This window comes from Gadus morhua, chromosome 1 (assembly GCF_902167405.1).
Source record: "Gadus morhua chromosome 1, gadMor3.0, whole genome shotgun sequence".
Lineage (NCBI taxonomy): Eukaryota > Metazoa > Chordata > Actinopteri > Gadiformes > Gadidae > Gadus > Gadus morhua.
Window position 1 is genome coordinate 2,740,994 of NC_044048.1, and position 23,820 is coordinate 2,764,813.

Sequence of the window (23,820 nt, forward strand, 5' to 3'; positions counted from 1 at the left end):
AGGACTAAAAGTGCCAAAATTAAATAAATAAGTACACCATTAAATAAATAAATACACCATTAAATAATTCCTTAAATGTGTCATTAATTAATTAAAATTGGAATTAAATACATAAATGTTTTATTAAATGTGTCATTAATTCATTAAAATTGGAATTAAATACTATTTAATTAATTGACATTTACATTTCATGATTTACATTTACATTTCATGATTTACATTTACATTTCATGATCCTGTGTTTCAGTGCTTCATGAAATGTAAAACTGTCAAACTCGCCCATCAAAATCGGTGGGTGGGGCTAACGCTAATCGAGTCTGATCCATTGCTTTGGTCTGAAGTAGAGTGCTTGGATAAAGAAAATGGCACTCCATACCAGTAGGTGGCGGTAATGCAGAAGAAGAAGAGGAATTGTTAAACTGTCAAACTGATTTGAACTTAAACTTTATCTAGAGTGTGAAGAAGAAGAAGAAGAAGAAGAAGAAGATGATGATGATGGAGGATCTTCATGAACTTTCTAGGGAGTTGGTGAGAGACGTTTTAGATTTAGCAGAGGATGTGGAAGCAGGACCTGCTGACCCAGAGCATGTAGCGAGTAAAGCAGAGGAATTTATTGAAGTTCTTGGAGTTATTTCCGCACTTTCTGACCAAGATATTGATTATAGAGTGACTGCAAATTTAGAAGAAGTAGTCCACCGCTTCTCTGGTACCAGGGAGCATCAGGCCCAACACACACAGGGACCGGGGCGTTTGGCGTTTGACATACCGAGTGCAGTTCTGGAGCATCAAGTTCTTAGTGGCTTACCCGCGGGTCAAATTGCAGCGATGTTCGGAGTGTCAAAGAGGACCATCAGGAGGCGCATGAAACAAAACGGTTTAAGGTATTTACACTTTTTTTTTCTTTTTTTTAATTCAGTTTAGGGATTGCTGGTCTCATCCACTCAGAAAGGATATTATGTTTAAGGTAACATTACTTGATGTTGATATTTTGTTTGTGCAGAAAGACAGACCTCTATTCAGCTGTGAGTGATGAGGAGTTAGACCGTATTGTAAGTGAAATTCACAGAAGACATCCAAACACCGGCTACAAGCTAATGCGCGGTCATCTGAATGCAAGAGGTGTGCGTGTTCCAAGTGAGTATATTAATATGAGCATTATTTACATTTATTTTTAATACAGAGCTCTGCCCTTTGAAAGGTGAAGGAAGTCCGCTTATGGAAAGACGTTGCGAGGGGTCTGGCTGCAGACCTCCAGTGTCAGATGATTAGTTGTATTTATGTTATGACGCAAGCTTTATTAGACATTCATACAGCATTATTTTTTGTTCATTTATATCTTCTTTCTTTGACCTGGTTCTCACGGGTTGACGATCATTAAAGCCCTGTATTTAAAATCAAGACCTGGCTTATCACTGGAGGAGCGATAACACAAATACAGTTGTAACAAGTATCCTAGCCGTAGCGAAAACCGGACTTCCTTTGGACCGCAGTGGTCGCCATGACAACGGGACAACAAACCTAATTAACATGACATGCAACGTAAATAAACACACCTCGCTTACTGCATACAACCCAGGGGGAATGAGTCTTCTTAAACAAAAAATCATTCAAAAATCCAGAAAATACACACGTCATGTCTTTCATTATGACACCACTATTTCCTCAAAATAAGTAGCCAGTGAGTGTGTGGTTATTCGTTTTATTTTCCTCCCCTCAGTCTCAAGACTGCAAGAGTCTTTACGCAGAGTCGATACGGCCACACCAACCGCGTTGCCCGCGTTGGACAACGCGAGTAACGCGCCTAACCTGACGCTTGACCAGTGTGTGGTGGTTCAACGCTTCCAACGCGTCAACGCGCCAACGCAGCTAGATGAGTCCATGTCCATGCAAGTGAACGGAGCGTTCCCTCTTCGTCATAACTATCAAACCAAACATCCTTCACATTCACTGAGCGAACATTATGAAAGTAAAATGCACATTTCTCGCTAAAAATGTTTCCATAAACGCATTTAATGGCATAACTATGTAACTATTTCCACCCAGAATAAAGAAAAATGTCGGCCGTGGCTGCGCTGGAGTCCGAGGTAGGAAACCCAAACGCCGCCGTGTTTGGGTGATAGAGTTTAGATCGGGTTAGATTAAATAATCTCGGATATAAATAACAATAATCGGGTTAAATAACTTCACATGGTGTGTCTGGTGTGTTTCCAGCATTCGTAGTGTTGATCAGCAGATATATAGTCCGCCAAGACGTTGAGGTTGCTTAGTAACCAGAGACTCTGTCCATGCAAGTGAACGGAGCGTTCCCTCTTCGTCATAACTACCAAACCAAACATCCTTCACATTCACCGAGCGAACATTATGAAAGTAAAATGCACATTTCTCGCTAGAAATGTTTCCATAAACGCATTTAATGGCGTAACTATGTTACTATTTCCACCCAGAATAAAGAAAGTTGCCGGCCGTGGCTGCCATGGACATGGCTGCGCTGGAGTCCGAGGTAGGAAACCCAAACGCCGCCGTGTTTGGGTGATAGAGTTTAGATCGGGTTAGATTAAATAATCTCGGATATAAATAACAATAATCGGGTTCAATAACTTCACATGGTGTGTCTGGTGTGTTTCCAGCATTCGTAGTGTTGATCAGCAGATATATAGTCCGCCAAGACGTTGAGGTTGCTTAGTAACCAGAGACTCTGTCCATGCAAGTGAACGGAGCGTTCCCTCTTCGTCATAACTACCAAACCAAACATCCTTCACATTCACCGAGCGAACATTATGAAAGTAAAATGCACATTTCTCGCTAGAAATGTTTCAATAAACGCATTTAATGGCGTAACTACGTTACTATTTCCACCCAGAATAAAGAAAGATGTCGGCCGTATGCTTCTGTGCAAGCTCACTACTCTCTGCCAGTGACGTCGGGTCAAGCTCCACGCTGATTGGCCACCGCGGCTAAGCGTCACGCGTTGGAGCGTTGAAAGTTCAATTTTCTGAACTCCGGGCGTTGGTGCGTTGGGCGCGTTACTGCGTTTACGTGCGTAATTACGTGCAACTGCCGCGCCTAACGCCCCCAACGCAACGCTTCAACGCTTCAACGCGTGTACCGCGCCTAGACCAATGGTTCCCTATGCAAAAATGACGATTTTCAACGCCCCTAACGCGAGCAACGCGGTTGGTGTGGCCGTACCTGCTGCGTGTATTAAGACGACGACAGTATTCTGTTCCTGGCCCAAACTCTTTGTGGCATATAGATGGCCACCATAAGCTCATCAGGTCAGTGATATAAGTAGATAAACAATGCATCTTTCTAGATGTTTCATTAGGGGTCCAAGCCAACAGGTTGGATCCCTATTGTTTTTGTAAGGATTTTTTTAGGGGTCCAAGCCAACAGGTTGGATCCCTATTGTTTTTGTAAGGATTATTATTATTATTATTATTCCAGCACTAAAAGTGTGCCCACACCCCAAACCGTAAATGGTGCGGACACGCGAATTGCATGACTAGATCCAGGTCCGTGAACACTACGCAGACGACAAAATCCAGACACGCCGGCCACTAGGTGGCGCTATACCAAGGAATACGCGTTTGGGGCTATAACTCCCACACCGAACCTCCCACAGTCAAAAACTTGTACGCACATATTCACTGGAGTCTGCTGCATCTTTTGGCATAGGCCACGCCCATTTGCGTCTAGAATTTTTTTTCGCAAAATCGCGAAAACCGCAAAACTGTTTTTTCCCTTCTCCTCCCACATTTCTCGACCAATCAACACCAAACTTTGCACACGACATCTTCAGACGCACACGAAAAGAAAAACTCAAACACTTTTTGATCCGACCTTCGATTACGAAACGGTAGCATTTTGAATATTTGTTTATTAGCTACGTTTTACGTTGAAAATCAAAAATCCAGAAAAATACCAAAATTAGACATCGGATCAAGTCCAAATTTTACACACATGTCGGTGCTACCCTTAATGGCGTTCAATAAAAATATCGGAATATATTGCCATTAGGGGGCGCAATAAACGACGAAATTGTATATCTTCTAATTGGCCCGAGGAATGTTCTTCAAACTCAATGGAAACCATCAAGGGGCAAACCCGAGTCTATATAAAAAATATGGCCAAGAATTATTAATGTGGGCGGGAGTTATTTGGCAAAGGAAAATATTCTTTGGAAAATTTCGCCACAGGGCGGCGCCAAAAAACGACGACATTGTGTATCTCCTATTTGGCCAATGTTCTGAAAACGCGTTTTAGGATATAACTCCCACACCGAAGCTCCCACAGTCAAAACCTTTATATCCACATGTTGTTCACGGTAGCGTTTTCAATACTTGCTTCGCGTTGTGCCGGCGAAATGCACATTTCTTGTCGCGTTGTGCCGGCGAAATGCACACTTCTTGGACCCCTGCATAACTGCTTGCAGTTCTAGTTTATTATTATTAGGGGTCCAAGCCAACAGGTTGGATCCCTATTGTTTTTGTAAGGATTTTTCCTATTATTATTCCCCCGTAAAAGTGGGAATACAGCCCAAACCGTAAATGTTGCACACACGCCAATTGCATGACTAGATCCAGGTCCGTGAGGACTACGCAGACGACAAAATCCAGACACGCCGGCCCCTAGGTGGCGCTATACCAAGGAATACGCGTTTGGGGCTATAACTCCCACACCGAACCTCCCACAGTCAAAAACTTGTACGCACATATTCACTGGAGTCTGCTGCATCTTTTGGCATAGGCCACGCCCATTTGCGTCTATAATTTTTTTTCGCAAAATCGCGAAAACCGCAAAACTGTTTTTTCCCTACTCCTCCCACATTTCTTGACCAATCGACACCAAACTTTGCACACGACATCGTCAGACAAGCACGAAAAGAAAAACTCAAACATTTTTTGATCCGACCTTCGATTACGAAACGGTAGCATTTTGAAAATTTGTTTATTAGCTACGTTTTACGTCGAAAATCAAAAATCCAGAAAAATACCAAAATTAGCCATCGGATCAAGTCCAAATTTTACACACATGTCGGTGCTACCCTTAGTGGCGTTCGAAAAAGATTTCGGAAAATTTTGCCATAAGGGGGCGCAATAAACGAGGAAATTGTATATCTTCTAATTGGCCAGAGGAATGCTCTTCAAACTCAAGGGAAACCATCAAGGGGCAAACCCGAGTCTACATAGACAATATGGCCAAGAATTATTAATGTGGGCGGGAGTTATTTGGCAAAGGAAAATTGTCTTTGGAAAATTAAAAATTTCGCCACAGGGCGGCGCCAAAAAACGACGACATTGTCTATCTCCTATTTGGCCAATGGAATGTTCTGAAAACGCGTTTTAGGCTATAACTCCCACACCGAAGCTCCCACAGTCAAAAACTTTATATCCAGATGTTGTTCACGGTAGCGTTTTGAATACTTGCTTTGCGTTGTGCCGGCGAAATGCACATTTCTTGTCGCGTTGTGCCGGCGAAATGCACACTTCTTGGACCCCTGCATAACTGCTTGCAGTTCTAGTTTTTAGGGGTCCAAGCCAACAGGTTGGATCCCTATTGTTTTTGTACGGATTATTATACTTCCTTCGTTAGAAGTGGTACTACAGCCCAAACCGTAAATGGTGCACACAAGCCAATTACATGACTAGATCCAGGTCCGTGAGGTGACGGCAGACGACAAAATCCAGACATGCCGGCCACTAGGTGGCGCTATACCAAGGAATACGCGTTTGGGGCTATAACTCCCACACCGAACCTCCCACAGTCAAAAACTTGTACCCACATATTCACTGGAGTCTGCTGCATCTTTTGACATAGGCCACGCCCATTTGCGTCTATAATTTTTTTTCGCAAAATCGCGAACACCGCAAAACTGTTTTTTCCCTACTCCTCCCACATTTCTTGACCAATCGACACCAAACTTTGCACACGACATCTTCAGACGCACACGCAAAGGAATCGTGAGACAGTTTTTTGATCCGACCTTCGACGACGAAACGGTAGCGTTTTGAATATTGGTTTATGAGCTAAATTAGACGTGGAAAATCAAAAATCCAAAGAAATCCAAAATTAGACATCGGAACGAGTCCAAATTGTACACACATGTTGGTGCCAACCTTAATGTCGTACGATAAAAATTTCGGATAATTACGCCATTAGGGGGCGCAATAAACGAGGAAATTGTATATCTTCTTCAAACTCAAGGGAAACCGTCAAGGGGCAAACCCGAGTCTATATAGAAAATATGACCAAGAATTATTAATGTGGGCGGGAGTTATTTGGCAAAGGAAAATTGTCTTTGGAAAACTTCGCCACAGGGCGGCGCCAAAAAACCACCACATTGTCTATCTCCTAGTTGGCCAAGGGAATGTTCTGAAAACGCGTTTTAGGCTATAACTCCCACACCGAAGCTCCCACAGTCAAAACCTTTATATCCACATGTTGGTCACGGTAGCGTTTTGAATACTTGCTTCGCGTTGTGCCGGCAAAATGCACATTTCTTGTCGCGTTGTGCCGGCGAAATGCACACTTCTTGGACCCCTGCATAACTGCTTGCAGTTCTAGTTATACTTCCCGCCATAGAAGTGGTACCACAGCCCAAACCGTAAATGGTGCACACGCGCCAATTGCATCACTAGATCCAGGTACGGCACCGCTACTCAGATAACCAAATCCAGACACGCCGGCCACTAGGTGGCGCTATACCAAGGACAGATGCGTTTGGGGCTATAACTCCCGCACCGAATCTCCCACATTCAAAAACTTGTACGCACTTATTCACTGGAGTCTGCTGCATCTTTTGGCATAGGCCACGCCCATTTGCGTCTATAATTTTTTTTCGCAAAATCGCGAAAACCGCAAAACTGTATTTTCGCTACTCCTCCCACAATTCTTAACCAATTGACACAAAACTTTGCACACGGCATCTTCAGACCTACACGAAAAGAATTCCTGCATTACTTTTTTGATCCGTCCTTCGATAACGAAACGGTAGCGTTTTGAATATTGGTTTATTAGCTAAATTAGACGTGGAATATCGAAAATCCAAAGAAATCCAAAATTAGACATCGGATCGAGTCCAAATTCTACACACATGTTGGTGCTAACCTTAATGACGTTCGATAAAAATTTCGGAATATTTCGCCATTAGGGGGCGCAATAAACGAGGAAATTGTATATCTTCTACAAAATTTCGCCGCGAAAACGCTACACTGACTTCTCGCTACTCCTACCACAGTCAAATCCTTTGTATCCACAGGTTCAGGGTAGCGTTTTGAACACATGCTTCGCTTTGTGCCGGCGAAACGCACATTTCTTGTTGCGTTGTGCCGGCGAAATGCACACTTCTTGGACCCCTGCATAACTGCTTGCAGTTCTAGTTAGAATTGCTTTACAATAAAGTTGTTATTTTTCATGTGTTCACAATTGGCTGACAGGTGGAGATTTGTTGTCCATGGTGGGGTGGATGGATTCAGTCGTTTAGTGGTCTACCTGACTGTGGCTGGCAATAATCGTGCTCAGACGGTCTTACAGAGCTTTATTGCCGCTGCCGAGCAGTATGGGCTGCCATCAAGGGTACGGTCTGATAAAGGGGGGGAGAATGCAGATGTAGCAGAATTCATGATCAGAAGCAGAGGTACCGACAGGAATTCACACATCACAGGCAGAAGTGTCCACAATCAGCGGTAAATAAATATGTTTGACAACTAGGCTCACAAAACAAACGTACCAGTTTAATGTACTTCTTTAGCATATGTCACGTAAATTAACAATTTGTCAATTTTATCCTAAACACAGAATAGAGAGGATGTGGAGAGATGTTTATGAACATGCCCTGGACCTCTTCTATCAGATTTTCACTTCATTGCAAGATCAGGGAACACTGAATCCAGACAATGAAGTCCATCTTTTCGCACTGCACCGGATCTTCCTTCCACTAATTCAGCAAAGCCTCGACTCTTTCCGAGATGCTTGGAACTTTCATGGTCTTAGAACTGAAAGGAATCAGTCGCCACAGCAACTCTGGAGAAGATACAGAGAGCAAGGCCCTATGGAGGATCCTACTGAGGTTAAAGAACAATCAACTTTGAACACTTCACTGTCTGTTTCCCCAAAGGAATAATGGGACAAGATATTGTGCTAAACGTGCTACTTTAAATGAAACATAGGTTATAGTTTCTTCAGTCTCCTGAGCTTTCAAAGATCAACCTCTGAGCTGTAATTTTTACGGTGCATACTATGCACAACTGTATTATTTTACAAAACAACAATTGAATAGGCAACATTTAATTTCTCACCGACTTGGTGACCAAAAATAACAATCTTAACTACCTTGTGTAATGACATGTCAAACTACCTTTAAGTACAAGATTGATCATGCTTGTCCTCCATTCAGGTTCCTGAAGAGTATGGGACCGACTGGAACGGACCTCACAGTCTTCATGGAGGCACTGTGTCAGTCCCTGAGGTTCAGCTGGCCCGTGAGCTCTCAGATGAAGAGGTTGCCATTTTGCCAGCTCCAGGAGTTTCTTTAACTGATGCACTTAGATTATACGTAGAGACTGTGCAAGTTTTATCCAGAATCATAGCAGACTGATGTCCAACCCAGTGTTTTATTTGTTTATTAGTTTTCAAAGACACTGAACTTGTGTCAATTGACCTGACCTACTTAACAGTGCATTCAATGACATCTGTCTGAAAAAATTAAACAAATCCAAATCCAGTCTGTGCACTATTTATGGCAGAGACAAGTGCTTCCTCAAAATCCATGTAGGTTTTGAAATGAGCTGGCAGCTTTAGTGTTTCGAAGCATGTGGAGGACGTAGGAAGGGTTCCCCCAGAAATCTCCACTCTCAGTTTGGGAGGAAGCATCTCCCAGCCAACCCAGAATGTCAACAGCTGGGCCAGGGTACCTGATGAAGCTAAAAGTCATAAAATGGATTCAAGACATTTAGTTCTAATTGATCACATCTATCCATGAGACATAGAAGCATTTGTAAAGAGAGCAATGCATTAGCCAAATAAGGTGTTTATACCTGTTTCAATGAACAACCTTAGAAAGCCAGTGACGCGGCACGTGGACTCTAAGTCAAAGTCTTCATCATCACTGTCCTCAACTGGCCATGTGATTTTTTGTAGGAGCATCTTAAAGAATACACAAATTGTAATTATTTTAAAAGGGAGAATTTATTTTGGTGAAGGAATATGCAGATCACATTCTTGGTAAAAGGAAAAATAACCAGCTCAGTCATTGAAAATACATGTAAATTCATCAAGTAAAGTGACAAATATAACTAAATTACTGACTTACCTGGGGTGTGAACTGCATTTCAGCCATTTTGGGGAAAATAAGTGGGACAACATCTGGCCTAGATGTCAGCAGGGGCCATACCATCACATCTTTCAGTCCCTTTCTCAACTGTTTGATCTGGCGCATGGTCCTCCCAATGACCTAAGAGACAGAACCGACCCATATTACAGTCCAAATCCTCAACCCAAATTTTACAAAAGTTGGCATAGTAGGGAAAATGTTCATAAAAGCACAATAAAGTGCTTTATAAAATCCATTCAAACTCTAGTACAGAATATAGCAACCCTTTACAAGACATTTACACATTTTAAAATAATGTATGCCACTATTTACATGTGTATTTTCCCTTCATTTTGCAACAAATCACATTCTACCTGGATGACAAGTTAAAGAGTGCTAGTTGTCCTGTCTACAGTCCCAGTTTGCCTGTGATTGAGAATATGCGGTGCTTCATGCACACTTGACAAAAATGTTCTGCTTAAGACATAACTAATGGATAAATGGGGGAATTCCACTTTCTAAATTTCAGCAACTTGTGTCTATTGCGAATGTTTAAAAACTGTAAATGAAAGAAGTTAACAGTGGTGAACTCTTGACTGTATCACCTTTTTAAAGTAGATTATCAAAAAGCAAATTCACATAACCAGACATGTGTTGTTAAGCTGCTCTCAATTTACTGTAGTGTGATTTTTTAAAACTGTATATACATTAAATGGTGGTTTTGAAGGACTAACATGACAATAGGCAAAGACTAAATATCATTAAGTATTCATAGCATGAATTTCACCACTGAAATTTGGCCTTTTCCATCTCTGCCAGTGATAACATAACAAGCCAGAGTTTACAACACTTATAATTATAACTATAATTTCAACAACTACAGCAATGAATTATGTGACTTAACCAGCAGGAACTCACTGCATGGAGTAGAAGTTTGTTATGTAGCCATCTCCGATTTGTTTTGGTGACTGCTGGAAGATCCCAAGACATGGAAAGATCTGAAACTGTGTCCTTCTGTTCTGGTGTGAGTTCTTCTTGTTCAAGCTAGAATCAAGACCGTACAAGTTATTATATTTGCCCAAACAATATTTTTTGCAAGACAAAGTTTCTTATATGTTACATACCAGTTTTATGATACTCCTGATGTGCAGATCAGGACAGTCTTCTGTAACAACAGTTGCCATTTCAGGATCCCCATTGAACAGTACATGAATCACAGCAGGACTTAATCCTGTGACATGGGGACCGTCATGCAGAAAGCTGTGGGCCAACATCCTTCCTGCAACCCGGAAGAGATTGCTTTCAATGAATGCCTCTGATGCTGCTGGAACAAGATGGTCAGGTTCACCCTCAAACAGCAGTGTTCGGCCCATTCCTCCTGTAAAATATCAAGAGAGCAGGGGATAAAGTCACAACAATTAAACCACTTAAATACATTTTTAAAAGTACATATTAACCTTCAAATAGTAAGAGACTTACCAAGATCTAGACTGAATCCAAATTGGAGTTTGGATATCACCGTTGTCAGAAAGTACCTCATCACTCCCTCTCCGACAGCAGCATCACCTGAAATAAAATACTGAGAATAACACAGTGGAAAAACAGTGGCTGACTAATACAGGTAACTGGATAAGTTAACATTTAACAAGCAAGGGAAAAAATAGTCAATATTCTATTGGCTGTAATTCTAGAATAGCATCCTTAATATTGATTCTTTCAGATTACAGGAGAATATTGCATGGTATATTTTCATTAGTGGTCATCAATTATATAGTTGTTTGGATTCCATTCTCCCATTTAACAATTCCATATAAGATACTTGAGTGGTATAAACTTTACTTATACATTTATTTTACAAACTTTAAAAATGGTTATCATGGGCTTTTAGCCGAGCTTCTTCCCGTTACGTGGGTATGCAACATGGACATGTTGGAGCATGGTGGTGCTGTTTACAGCTGTTTACAGCACACGTTGGTGCAGCTGCCCCCGCCCCCGGGGGCGCTCGGGTTTAAGAGGTTAATTGTCTGTAACTGTATTATCTTATCTAATTATATCGTGTTATTTTTCTATTGACTTTGTTTCAGTTGCTCAGTTATAGCAACCCTATCGTGATGACACAAACCGCTGTCTGCTTCTTTACTATCCAGCTCCTCGTTGACCATCACTGCTGGCACTTCTGCACTTTCAGCTGATGTTCCAGGCCTCACTGGAACACTGTCACTGACGGTCTCACTATCACTTTGGCCTCCCTCTTGTTCTTTCTCTGATTCCTGCATGGGTGTCCTTGAAGTTAACAAAATTTAAATTATGGTCATACTCCCTTATTTGTGTGCACAAGACTCTTAAGAGAGACATTTTCCCAAAGAAAAATTAATATGCGACCCTTGCATTGCTTTAGGAAGTACATACCCATTGCAGCTCAATCTGTGCAGCTTCATCTCTGAAAAGGGAACCTCCTTCTGACAGGTGATGCAGGGGATGACTGGACCAGAGGCAGAACTTGAGCTCTCCTAACAACAACAAATAGCGTTTAATTAATGATTGAAAGTCACCAGTAAGCTTTGTTTTGATTATGTATTGAACTAGGTCTCTGTAAATGTATGTACACAATCGAAGGGTAGATCCTGTTGAAGCGGACGAATGAAGATTGTAGCCTGTCCAATCATCGAAGCTGGATCCTTTAGATAGGCAAGCGTGTATCCAGTGCTGGGACACTGAAGCAATGCCAGATTTCGACTCCGTGTAGATCCTGCAATTTTTAAAAATTCGAAGCCTCCCCCTTCTTGGAGCTTCGGAAATACTTCCATCAACTTGTTTGTTATGACCATGGGATCGCTGTCATTCCCTGGAGAAAATAAAAAAAATCATAACTCATATTGACTCAAATAAGCCTGTGATAACTATTATTCACACTATGAAAATCAATTAAGTTTGAGTCAAATATGAACAGGAAATATTTATAACTATAAAAAGAAATGCTGAGTAGAACTGCAAATCATTTCAACGAGCCGGACAGTACAAACTTATTTTGGTTTTGGTAAATGCCTAGTTTCGCACTGACCTGAAAATGTCACTTTGTGCTCTCCAAGTCCTGAAGTATGAAGGTCCGCTTTAAGCTGTACGCTTGGGACTTTATCCGCCTTGTGGTCAGCCAAACAACACACAGTGTGTGTATAGCTTCTTCGACTCACTTGGACTTGAGCTGGTCGTCTCGTGACATTTCTTCTGGCTCCGCCGTTATACGGCGCAAAGAGCCTTGCTACCTCAGCTGCAACATAGATAAAAATGGTCACCAGACAGCTAAAGCAGCCTCAACTTCTATCTTGGGATGCTACACCGGAGCTAGGGGGTTCTATAGCCCAAATAGACCCGAGCACGTTCTGTATTATGTAATATTATGAGCCCGAGCCCGATTTCAACCCGACATTTTTTTAATACATGTGTAACTTTGTACACATTAGTTACGTAGGCCTACTCTGCTAAATATATATGTAAGGAATAATGAATCTAGAACGCCGGTCATCATTGGGAAAATAATCCCCGACAGGGCGAACAGGACACCGACGTGCAGCGGAGGTGTCTTGCTTCGCCCTGAAGGGGCTTATTTTCGATAATGACCGGCGACGTTCTATACATTATCCCGCTTATTACACAATCCACAGCTACTTGCCAAAACGAAAAAATAACTTCACATGGTGTGTCTTTTTACAAATTATTCGTTACCAGCATTCGTAGTGTTGATCAGCAGTGAAATAGTCCGCCAAAGACGTTGACGTCGCTTAGCAACCGAAGACGCTGGGGTTGAAGTTACCGGACCACTACCCATGCAAGTGAACGGAGCGTTCCACGGCATTGAGAAGACCCGTGCAATAAAGGCCTATAATATTTCTGTTTATGGCATAGATTTCTCCTCAGATTAGGCCAATAAAGCAATGATTAAAAAAAAACACAAACGCTCGATCAAAGGCCCGGCCCGACCCGGCTCGAGGATAGGGAAATATAGGGTCGGGTCAATCAAAACCCTCATAGTTTTACATGAATTGGCTAAACAAATGTTTAGCTAATCAAATTGTGCAGAGAAATTACCAGGATAGCGCCCACCAATTTGGGCCGCTATTTAACAGTGGAACAGGTATCAAATGGGTTTCCCGTAACCAGACGTCCTCTTCCAGTAATGGTGGAAGTAATGGTCCAGTAATGGTCTGTCTGGAAGACAGGGGAACATAGGACCCTTTTTCAGAAAAAAGGGTCCTATGTTCCCCGCCGCAACTGGGGAACATAGAACCCTTTTTCAGAAAAAGGGTCCTATGTTCCCCGGTCACATACATATCGGGGAACATAGGACCCTTTTTGGGAAAAGCGGGGAACATAGGACCCTTTTTTTTTTAAAAAAAAGGGTCATATGTTCCCCTGTCTCATACAAAGCGGGGAACATAGGACCCGGGGAACATAGACACGCTCCCGCCAAAAATCAGCTCACACTATTTAGCCGATTAGCGAACTAGTTTTATGCTCCCACCATTAACAACGAACGTATTACACACGAAGCAAATTTAGCTAGCCCTTGCTGTGATTAGTAGCACACCCGGCTAACATGAAATTACTTAGCTTACCTTGGACGGGTGTACGTAATGGAGCAGCAGGTGTCTGCTGTGACTGAGCCGTCGGAGCCGGAGGAGTTCTGCTCAGAGCCTCTTCTATTAAATTAGCGGCTTCTCGCAGCAGCTCCGGGCAGCTTTTAGACATTTTGTAAACCGAATGTGTTCACTCGCTCTGCGTCAATGCATTATCTGGAATTGATTTGCCTTGACTTGATGCGCAGGGTAACCAATCAGGCGTTAGGATCCGCCTACCAACTTTGATGGGCGAGTTTGACAGTTTGACATTTCATGAAGCACTGCAACACAGGATCATGAAATGTAAATGTAAATCCTGAAATGTAAATGTAAATCATGAAATGTAAATGTAAATCATGAAATGTAAATGTAAATTAATTAAATAGTATTTAATTAATGAATTAATGACACATTTAATAAAACATTTATGTATTTAATTCCAATTTTAATTAATTAATGACACATTTAAGGAATTATTTAATGGTGTATTTATTTATTTAATGGTGTATTTATTTATTTAATTGTGGCACTTTTAGTCCTCCATAGTGCACAGCCCCGCCTTCCCCAGTGAACCAAGAAACCCCGCGCCGTGACGAACGGGGGATTTGACCCCCTCGGTTTGACACAGGAAATTTGAGATTAGAAGGTGAAATCGCCTATGGAAAGCCAAGAAGGCCACAATCCGGACCTAGATTGGCGCGGTAAAAGTGCAATTTCCGTACGGTTTCCGTACGGATTCCGTACGGTTTGGCAAGAATTCCGTACGGAATCCGTACGGTTTTGAATGACTAATAGCCGCGGCTATTAGTCATTCACTCCGGCTATTAGTTATTCACTCCGGCTATTAGGTATGCAGAACGAGCCCCTCCACTTCTTTGCTTGACCACTAAGTTTGAAGGCTGTCTAATCAATCAGTGAAGAGAAAGACCAGACTAAAGTAACGCATTGTCGAAACTAGAGCTGCAGTGCCTCCATGTTTCGCCGTAACATAAGGCTGTGTTGTCTTTACTAGTTTCACTACAATGTAATGACCACCACTAGCTAGTGGAAAATATATTTGTGTCTAGTACAGTGATATATTTGTATATGTTAGGCTATATATTGAGATGGCAGTCCCTCATCCCCAGATTGTTCGCGATATGCAGTAGCCAGCTCGGCCATAACATTACAATATTTCATGGATGCAAGCAAGCCAAGACAATCGATCTATATCTATAGCCTACATGACAACACGCAGACACACACACACACACACACACACACACACACACACACACACACACACACACACACACACACACACGCGCGCGCACACACGCACACGCGCACACACGCACACACTTTAAACACACTGGTAAAGCAATAGGAGCCTGCATTGGCTAAAGTTGTTGCGATGCACGTTATTTTATATCAGGGAGGGGCAAAGTTGTGCATTACAATGCAAACACGACAATAATTGGCACCGTTCTTGCGCACTCAGAAGAACATGAACTGAATAAATGCCAGGTATATAGCATATCGGAGACGGGTACACAATCAGTGCATTTGCAAATGAGAGTCTGCAGTAGGACCAATCTTGTGACATTATTTAACCATCCATCTACAGCTAATACGATCAGACAGATACATCATTGATCACATAAAAGCCCACAACAAGCCCAACATCACCACGGCAGGTGCGCTCTCTCTCGCACATTCACACAATCACTCCAACTTCTCCAACTCCAAGGCAAGGCTGTTTCACTAAGACCACAAACAACCACAACTAACCAGCCTACATATCCACAATAATGCATAACAATCAGTTCTATACATTGCGTCTATCTTCTGTTTGGTGCACATGGCTAATTTGCATAGTTTGCACCGGACTGTCGGCTCCGCTTGTCAAAAAAATAGAACGTATTTGTGAATAAATGCTTTGAATTCTGAATACTGGACTTGGTGAGCTTGAATAGGCTAAATTTAAGTGACCTTTAGTGAGATGGCCTAAAACGGAATAAAAATGTATGGCGTCACATTAGTGCCATAATTCACTAATGTGATAAAAGATGCATTCGGGCGTATTACATTATTCCACACGCGTAGATATTAACTGCGAGCGCGCAAATGATCTCTGCGCGCGCAAAACAGCCTCTCGCGCGCGCAAATTACCTCAGCGCGCGCAAAACAGCCACTCGCGCGCGCAAATTACCTCAGCGCGCGCAAAACCTCTCGCGAAAGATGTTTTTACGCTCTCGCTCGAATTTAATTTTGGCACTATGGGGGAGGGAACCAAGGCAGGGCGATACGTGAAACGGCCAAACGTGATTGGCCGTTTCTGAAGCGCGATATTTGATTGACAGCCCTCCTCACATTCAATTCTGAATTGTACACTAAATGGCTGAACGTATTGTAACTCCAGATTTTATGAGTATAGGCGCAGCCTTTGAAGTGTCGGCCTCATCGTCCTTTAAATAGCTGAAGAAAAGCTGTTTATTGGGAGCAGAACGTCCGCCGGCGCCCGACTATATCTGCGAAATGCGGACGTCGTTGAGGCACGCCGCACGCGGACGTTATTGAGGCCCACGCTGTTGGTGGTCGGGGATTACAAATTTTCAGTGCTACGGCTCACGCCTAGGGATAACCCAATATCGATAGCCTTAAAAGGCTGCCCCTATACTCATAGAATCTAGAGTTACAATAAGTAACTATCGTTTCAGCCATTAACTGTACAATTCAGAATTGAATGAGAGGAGAGCTGAGGAGGGCTGTCAATCAAATATCGCGCTTCAGAAACAGCCAATCATAGGAAAGCCCGCCCTGCCTTGGTTCCCTCCCCCATAGTGCCAAAATTAAATTCGAGCGAGAGCGTAAAAACATCTTTCGCGAGAGGTTTTGCGCGCGCTGAGGTAATTTGCGCGCGCGAGAGGCTGTTTTGCGCGCGCTGAGGTAATTTGCGCGCGAGAGAGGCTGTTTTGCGCGCGCAGAGATCATTTGCGCGCTCGCAGTTAATATCTACGCGTGTGGAATAATGTAATACGCCCGAATGCATCTTTTATCACATTAGTGAATTATGGCACTAATGTGACGCCATAAAAATAAATTATTCTAGGACATATAGGCTTTCAGGATCAATTCAGAGGTTCAACTGTTCGGGATTCATTTTGCTTAGCCAGTGAAAGTCACCAGCTGTAGATTCCGCACTGTTAAAAATACTTCACTACAAGTAGGCTATAAGTCCTCTAAATAATTCAGCAGAATTGCATTACTGCCACACGCATAGGCAGCAGTAGTCATTATGCGTTAAAATGGTCCCTGCCAGTGTTTTTCTATTCTGATGTTTGTGGATGAATCTTTCAGCTACAGCTTTGTTACATTTCCTTGCGATGGTTTGCTAGTTTAACTATACAGCAATAAATCAAATGATGTCAGATGATGTGTCCGTTGCGTGGCTGTCATGTGAGAGCCGTATACGCATTTTAAAAACACCTGCAATCAGCGTGTTTACCCGTCTCCGATATGGCATTTATTCAGTTCATATTCTTCTGAGTGCGCAAGAACGGTGCCAATTATTGTCGTGTTTGCATTGTAATGCACAACTTTGCCCCTCCCTGTTATAAAATAAGGTGCATCCCAACAACTTTAGCCAATGCAGGCTCCTATTGCTTTACCAGTGTGCTTAATATGTGTGTGTGTGTGTGTGTGTGTGTGTGTGTGTGTGTGTGTGTGTGTGTGTGTGTGTGTGTGTGTGTGTGTGTGTGTGTGTGTGTGTGTGTGTGTGTGTGTGTGTGTGTGTGTGTTTAAGTACTAACACATCTGTTGTATAGTCATATTATTATGACATGAAACAAAAAACACAACTATTTATTCCAAAAAACTACTGCAGGAAGGATTTTAGTTTGCGCTCTCGAAAACAGGTTTGGGGGATAACATTTGAACGGTGGGACGTCATTACACGAAATTTTGTGGGGTTGGTCAGTCTTGCGTGCTGAACGTAGGGACGAAATTTGACATGAAAGCCTTGCGTGGTTTTCGAGGAAATCGCTGTGTTTCAATCGTCCCGTGTTTCAATTGACCCGGCTCTCCCCGGCTCGTGTTTATTTTCCCTTTCAATTGATCCTTATGGCAGATAAGTCCCACCCGTGAAGCAGTGACCGATAGGGTAGAATTTTGCACTTCCGTCACTTGAACATGATTGACACAACACTCTGGCCAGTCACCGCCTTCATTGGTTCAGCGAGTCAAAGCCAAAGTTCCTTTCCCCAATTCCTTCTCAACCATGGCTCAGATAACCCCCACAACAGTCTCGTTATGGAAATACAAGACACGTCAAAGAACCGACAAGAAACACTTGCATTACAGTGTGTGTATTCACACACACACACACACACACACACACACACACACACACACACACACACACACACACACACACACACACACACACACACACACACACACACACACACACACACACACACACACGTGGCGCTCGCACGGTCGAGTCTCATTGGCGGGCCAACGTCTCTGGGCGGGCCAGGCAGAGAAGGGGAAGAGCTGAGATTCTTGGTGACGTCTTAAATACAGACATTCCAAATCAGCGCACTTGAGCCTCCGTTTTTTCAAAGGCGAGCAGAACAGCTAGTGCTCGTTTTACACCAAACGCAAGTTTTAGCCACTGGGGGACCATAGGCAGGCTAGGGGAACTCATATTTATGTTAGAAAACCTCATAAAGTGAGATTTTCATGTCATGGGACCTTTAAGAAGCGGCCTGCGAAGCCCTTCAGATCTCTGGTCCAGGGCGTTCTAACCTGTTTGACCTGATGGGGATGTGGTGTTTCAAGGCTGCTCGGACGGCCGGGGAGTTTCCCCCACAGAGCCATCCCGCCAAATACAGACACGTTGCCATGGCTGAGAATATATTGTGAAATACACTCAATAATCATTCTGATGACATGGAAAAAAACACACACACACACACACACACACACACACACACACACACACACACACACACACACACACACACACACACACACACACACACACACGTATCTGGAGACCCAGCGGTGCAAAAGAGGAAATTAAGATTGTTGAGTTCTATTCCAGTTCCCCCCAACAGAGCCATACAGCGACCACAAACATGTTGCCCTGGCTTGTAAATATTTCACTTTAGATAAAATTAGTATGGACTGAATTGAGAATAGTGTTAGTCTGCAAGTGTCCCTCACAGCTTGCAGAACAGCAAAGGTGTGTGTGTGTGTGCGTGTGTGTGTGTGTGTGTGTGTGTGTGTGTGTGTGTGTGTGTGTGTGTGTGTGTGTGTGTGTGTGTGTGTGTGTGTGTGTGTGTGTGTGTATGTGTGTGTCAACATAAACTTTTTTCACATTTACGTTTCACTCAGAAAGTCACTTTTCAGAGTAAAAAGTCGTCATTTTACAATAGTAATAATTTTTCATGTTGTTTACGAACGGAGATTGATGAATTCAGACGAACAAACAGTTGCAATCATTCACACCATGTCAACCACATCACTAAAACAGCCATATCCCTCCTCTTAATCACACCACCTCAGAGCAATAACTGTTTAAATCCTCTCACTCACTCACTCACTCACACGCTCATCGCACACACACAACTTACACCCACACTCTTCCCGATTCCCAATGCAATATTCCCTCTGTGAGCCAAACCCTCTCCCTGTGGATCAGAGTGAGCGTACGCCCCCCCCAGCCCCAGGTTGGTTTTCAAGTCTAATGAGAACCCTTCGTCTCTCTCTCCCTCTCTCCCTCCCCCTCTCTCCCCCTCTCTCTCTCTCTCTCTCTCTCTCTCTCTCTCTCTCTCTCTCTCTCTCTCTCTCTCTCTCTCTCTCTCTCTCCCTCCCTCCCTCCCTCCCTCCCTCTCCCTCTCTCTCTCTCAGAGGCGTCATCAGCCCCTATTTCCGCTGTGTCTTTTGTATTCGCACAATTGGAACAATGGTACAAGTCAGTGCGACACAGTCCTGCAGAGAAACAGGAACAAAAATCAGCTCGCAGACGTTGCGCTTGATGGGATTGTGAAACACCAGCTGAGGGAAATCACGAGTCAGCCTCTTCTTCAACGTATCCTGTCTGCAACACAGCAAAAAAGTTTCAATTTCATGAAGCCTTGTTCCTATGAAAAGTACATTTAAATTTCACTCGTCCAGGCACAAAAGTCACTTTTCTGAGTAAAATGTTGTCATTTTACAATAGTAATAATTGTTCCTGTTGTTTGCGAACGGAGAATGCAGAATTCAGATGAACAAACAGTTGCAATCATTCACACCATGTCAACCACATCACTAAGACAGCCATATCCCTGCTCTTAATCACACCACCTCTGAGCAATAAATGTTTAAATCCTCTCACTCACTCACTCACTCACTCACTCACTCACTCACTCACTCACTCACTCACTCACTCACTCACTCACTCACTCACATGCTCATCGTACACACGCTCACACGCACTCTTTCTCACACACAACTTACAAACACACTCTTCCCAATTCCCGATTCCCAATGCAATATTCCCTCTGGGAGCCCAACCCTCTCCTTGTGAATGGAAGACACTGAGAATCAGAGTGAGCGTACGTTAACCTGCTGACCACTGATTGGTCAACAAGCAACATTTGTGCAGCCTCCCCCAGCCCCATGTTGGTTTTCAAGACTAATGGGAACCCTTCCTCCCCTCTCTCTCTCTCTCTCTCTCTCTCTCTCTCTCTCTCTCTCTCTCTCTCTCTCTCTCTCTCTCTCTCGCTCTCTCTCTCTCTCTCGTGTAAAGTGGGTCAGTAAGTGCTTAGATTCTACTTACAGTCAGGGCCTTCAACGATGAAGATGTACACCAAAAGTGCAAAAATCCTTTAAGTACATATAAAACAAAATCATGAAATAACTAAAGCAACGGCTTTTAAGTGTTGTATTATAAAGACAAGACATAGCGATGGATAGAGGATATCTCTCAGATAGCACTTGTTATGCTACCATAACGTCTGCACATTATTATGGCTCCTATTGCACTCCTACCATCCCTGGAGAGGGATCCCTCTTCTGGGTTCCTTCTCCAGGTTCCCTGATATTAGGGGGGGTTTCCCTGCCCTTTGGGGGGTTAGGGTCAGGGGGCGTCCTTTAAGAAGCAGCCTGCGAAGCCCTTCAGCTCTCTGGTCCAGGGCGTTCTAAACGGTTTGACCTGATGGGGATGTGGTGTTTCAAGGCTGCTCGGACGGCCGGGGAGTTTCCCCCACAGAGCCATCCCCCCAAATACAGACATGTTGCCATGGCTGAGAATATATTGTGAAATACACTCAATAATTTCTGATGACATGGAAAAAAACGCAAGACTACACACACACACATACACACACACACACACACACACACACACACACACACACACACACACACACACACACACACACACACACACACACACACACACACACACACACACACACACACACACACGCGCGCGCGCGTATCTGGAGACGCAGCGGTGCAAAAGAAGAAATGAGGATTGTTGAGATCTATTCCAGTTTCCCCCAACAGAGCCATACAGCGAACACAAACATGTTGCCCTGGCTTGTAAATATTTTACTTCAGATGAAATTAGCATGGACTGAATTGAGAATAGTTTTAGTCTGCAAGTGTCCATCACAGCTTGCAGAACAGCAAAGGTGTGTGTGTGTGTGTGTGTGTGTGTGGGTGTGTGTGTGTGTGTGTGTGTGTGTGTGTGTGTGTGTGTGTGTGTGTGTGTGTGTGTGTGTGTGTGTGTGTGTGTCAACATAAACTTTTTTCATGAGGCCTTGTTCCTGGGATAAGTACATTTACGTTTCACTCGTCCAGGCAGAAAGTCACTTTTCTGAGTAAAAAGTCGTCATTTTACAATGGTAAAATTTTTTCATGTTGTTTGCGAACGGAGAATGATGAATTCAGACGAACAAACAGTTGCAATCATTCACACCATCAACCACATCACTAAAACAGCCATATCCCTCCCCCCAATTACACCGGCTCTGAGCAATAACTGTTTAAATCCTCTCACTCACTCACTCACTCACTCACTCACTCACTCACTCACTCACTCACTCACTCACTCACTCACTCACTCACTCACTCACATGTTCATCGCACACACGCTCACACACACTCTTTCTCACACACAACTTACACCCACACTCTTCCCGATTCCCAATGCAATATTCCCTCTGTGAGCCAAACCCTCTCCCTGTGATTGGACGACACTGTGGATCAGAGTGAGCGTACGCCCCCCCCAGCCCCAGGTTGGTTTTCAAGTCTAATGAGAACCCTTCGTCTCTCTCTCTCAATCTCTCTCTCTCTCTCGCTCTCTCTCAGTCTCTCTCTTAGGTTGAATCCCATTACTTGTCTCGATTCAAAATCTCAGCCCTAACCCTCGCTGTTGCGCGTTCACGCGCCGTGGAGCCATGTCCCAATACAGTTTAAAGGTAGCTTAAGGGGTAGGGGGGAGGGCTAACATCGTCTCAAAATTGAGATTTTCGATGGGCACCCTCAAAGCGCTTCAGTTCTGACTTGCTCCCACAATACCTTGCGAGAAAACGGAAAATCAAGAAATATCCTAGACAAGATGGAGGGCGAAAAGATGCGACAGGATTGGAAAAACACAAATGTAAGTGTTTTCTCTGTGATTAACTAGTAATTATTTTATTGATTATACTCTGCAGCCCGGCCGCGGTCTTCGAAGCCCGGCCGCGGACTCTCGGAAGATCGCGAAAGTCCGATCACGGGCTCTGCAGCCCGGCCGTCGGACTTTCGCGGGCCGCCCGACCCCGGTTCTCGGCCGGGCTGCAGCCCGTGATCGTGCTCTGCAGCCCGGCCGAGAACCGGGGTCGGGCGGCCCGCGAAAGTCCGACGGCCGGGCTGCAAGACCGGGCTGGATATCATGTCGTATGATATCCAGATCTTCCATGTTCTAGTGACTCCAGGTTAAAAATAAGCTTTATACTAATATATTATATTATATTAGTAACATTCTATAAGTAATATTATATATACTAATATATTATATTATATTAGTAATATTACATGGTTAATCAATGTATTTTTTGGCAGTACTATATTGTGTACATAGCTATTACATATTGTACATAACATATGGCCATATCACCCAGTTCTGGCATATAATTCCTAATTCCTTCTTATTCGTTTTCTTTCAGGACATCGTTGAGTCCACTGCCACCAGCCCCCCCACCTCTCCCTCATGCTCCTCCACCCCAGTTACCTCTTCCACCACCCCAGACACCCCTTCCAAGAGGATAGTGCCAGGGAGCAGGCGAGGCATGAGGAGAGCGAGGCAAAGTTGGCGGAATGGGGGAGAAGATGTGATTCTCCACCATTCTCTCAAAAGCTGAGAGAGGGTGTGTGTGTGTGTATTTTTAGGTGTGCGTTTGTGTGTATTTTTAGATGTGTGTTTAGGTTCAGTGTTTCTTATTTAAATAAAGTGTTTCTTCTAAAGTGTTCTTGTTCTTAACCGATTATTATCTAAGGGTGCACTCACACTAGGCCTTCTGGCCGTGGTCGTGGCTGTTTTAGCACCTAACCGTGCTCAAATCTGCCAGTGTGAGTGTGGCCAGTCTGGCCAGGCCGGGCCAATTACAAAATATAAATACCATTTCAGGTTAAACATCTTTACAATGGGTCTTGCTCGTTGCCCGAGACAATGGCAGCCAGTCTGTCTCTTGTAACATTACCAGGGGTCTGGTTATCTGCTAGGGGGCACGGGGAGGCCATGATGACGTCACAGGGTAGGGTTGTCCCATTTGGTAGGGGATCGGTTAGGGGTAGCAATGAGCATGAGCAATGAGGGTTAGGGTTGAGATGTAGGGTTGAGACAGTGAGCAAAGAAACGGGATTGGGCCTTAG

The 23,820-nt window shown here is 43.6% G+C and overlaps 2 protein-coding genes and 2 long non-coding RNA genes across 4 annotated transcripts; 2 read left to right on the forward strand and 2 right to left on the reverse strand.

Annotated features, from left to right (window-relative positions):
• Positions 1 to 449: 449 nt before the first annotated feature.
• LOC115548197 (uncharacterized) lies at positions 450 to 1,755 on the forward strand. Its single transcript, XR_003977545.1, has 3 exons — positions 450 to 881; positions 1,001 to 1,134; positions 1,718 to 1,755. It is a non-coding gene; the product is annotated as an uncharacterized LOC115548197 (long non-coding RNA).
• Positions 1,756 to 3,190: 1,435 nt separating this feature from the next.
• LOC115548040 (uncharacterized) lies at positions 3,191 to 8,722 on the forward strand. The gene is made up of 4 exons (XR_003977520.1): positions 3,191 to 3,275; positions 7,437 to 7,685; positions 7,798 to 8,068; positions 8,396 to 8,722. It is a non-coding gene; the product is annotated as an uncharacterized LOC115548040 (long non-coding RNA).
• On the reverse strand, positions 8,594 to 10,993 carry LOC115546774 (G2/M phase-specific E3 ubiquitin-protein ligase-like). The gene is made up of 6 exons (XM_030360564.1): positions 10,790 to 10,993; positions 10,435 to 10,688; positions 10,229 to 10,354; positions 9,311 to 9,451; positions 9,036 to 9,144; positions 8,594 to 8,921 (listed from the first exon to the last, which is right to left on the reverse strand). Exons 1-6 carry the CDS (start codon positions 10,848 to 10,850, stop codon positions 8,704 to 8,706), a joined length of 909 nt encoding a protein of 302 aa, XP_030216424.1. The 5' UTR covers positions 10,851 to 10,993; the 3' UTR covers positions 8,594 to 8,703.
• Positions 10,994 to 11,178: 185 nt separating this feature from the next.
• LOC115546856 (uncharacterized) lies at positions 11,179 to 14,303 on the reverse strand. The gene is made up of 5 exons (XM_030360677.1): positions 13,924 to 14,303; positions 12,372 to 12,578; positions 11,917 to 12,155; positions 11,720 to 11,820; positions 11,179 to 11,593 (listed from the first exon to the last, which is right to left on the reverse strand). The coding sequence occupies exons 1-5, from the start codon at positions 14,054 to 14,056 to the stop codon at positions 11,377 to 11,379; spliced, it is 897 nt and encodes a 298-aa protein (XP_030216537.1). The 5' UTR covers positions 14,057 to 14,303; the 3' UTR covers positions 11,179 to 11,376.
• Between the last annotated feature and the right edge of the window lie 9,517 nt (positions 14,304 to 23,820).

Bases quoted from the DNA above. Each gene is read 5' to 3' on its own strand.
- LOC115546774 (XM_030360564.1), bottom strand. From the start codon at position 10,850: ATGAGGTACTTTCTGACAACGGTGATATCCAAACTCCAATTTGGATTC. The intron at 9,452-10,228 runs GTGAGTTCCTGC...TCTGTCTCTTAG, and splicing joins ACAAACTTCTACTCCATGCA to GTCATTGGGAGGACCATGCG. The intron at 9,145-9,310 runs GTAAGTCAGTAA...GTATTCTTTAAG, and splicing joins AAATGCAGTTCACACCCCAG to ATGCTCCTACAAAAAATCAC.
- LOC115546856 (XM_030360677.1), bottom strand. From the start codon at position 14,056: ATGTCTAAAAGCTGCCCGGAGCTGCTGCGAGAAGCCGCTAATTTAATA. The intron at 12,579-13,923 runs GTAAGCTAAGTA...TCTATGTTGCAG, and splicing joins ATTACGTACACCCGTCCAAG to CTGAGGTAGCAAGGCTCTTT. The intron at 11,594-11,719 runs GTATGTACTTCC...GTTAACTTCAAG, and splicing joins CACAGATTGAGCTGCAATGG to GACACCCATGCAGGAATCAG.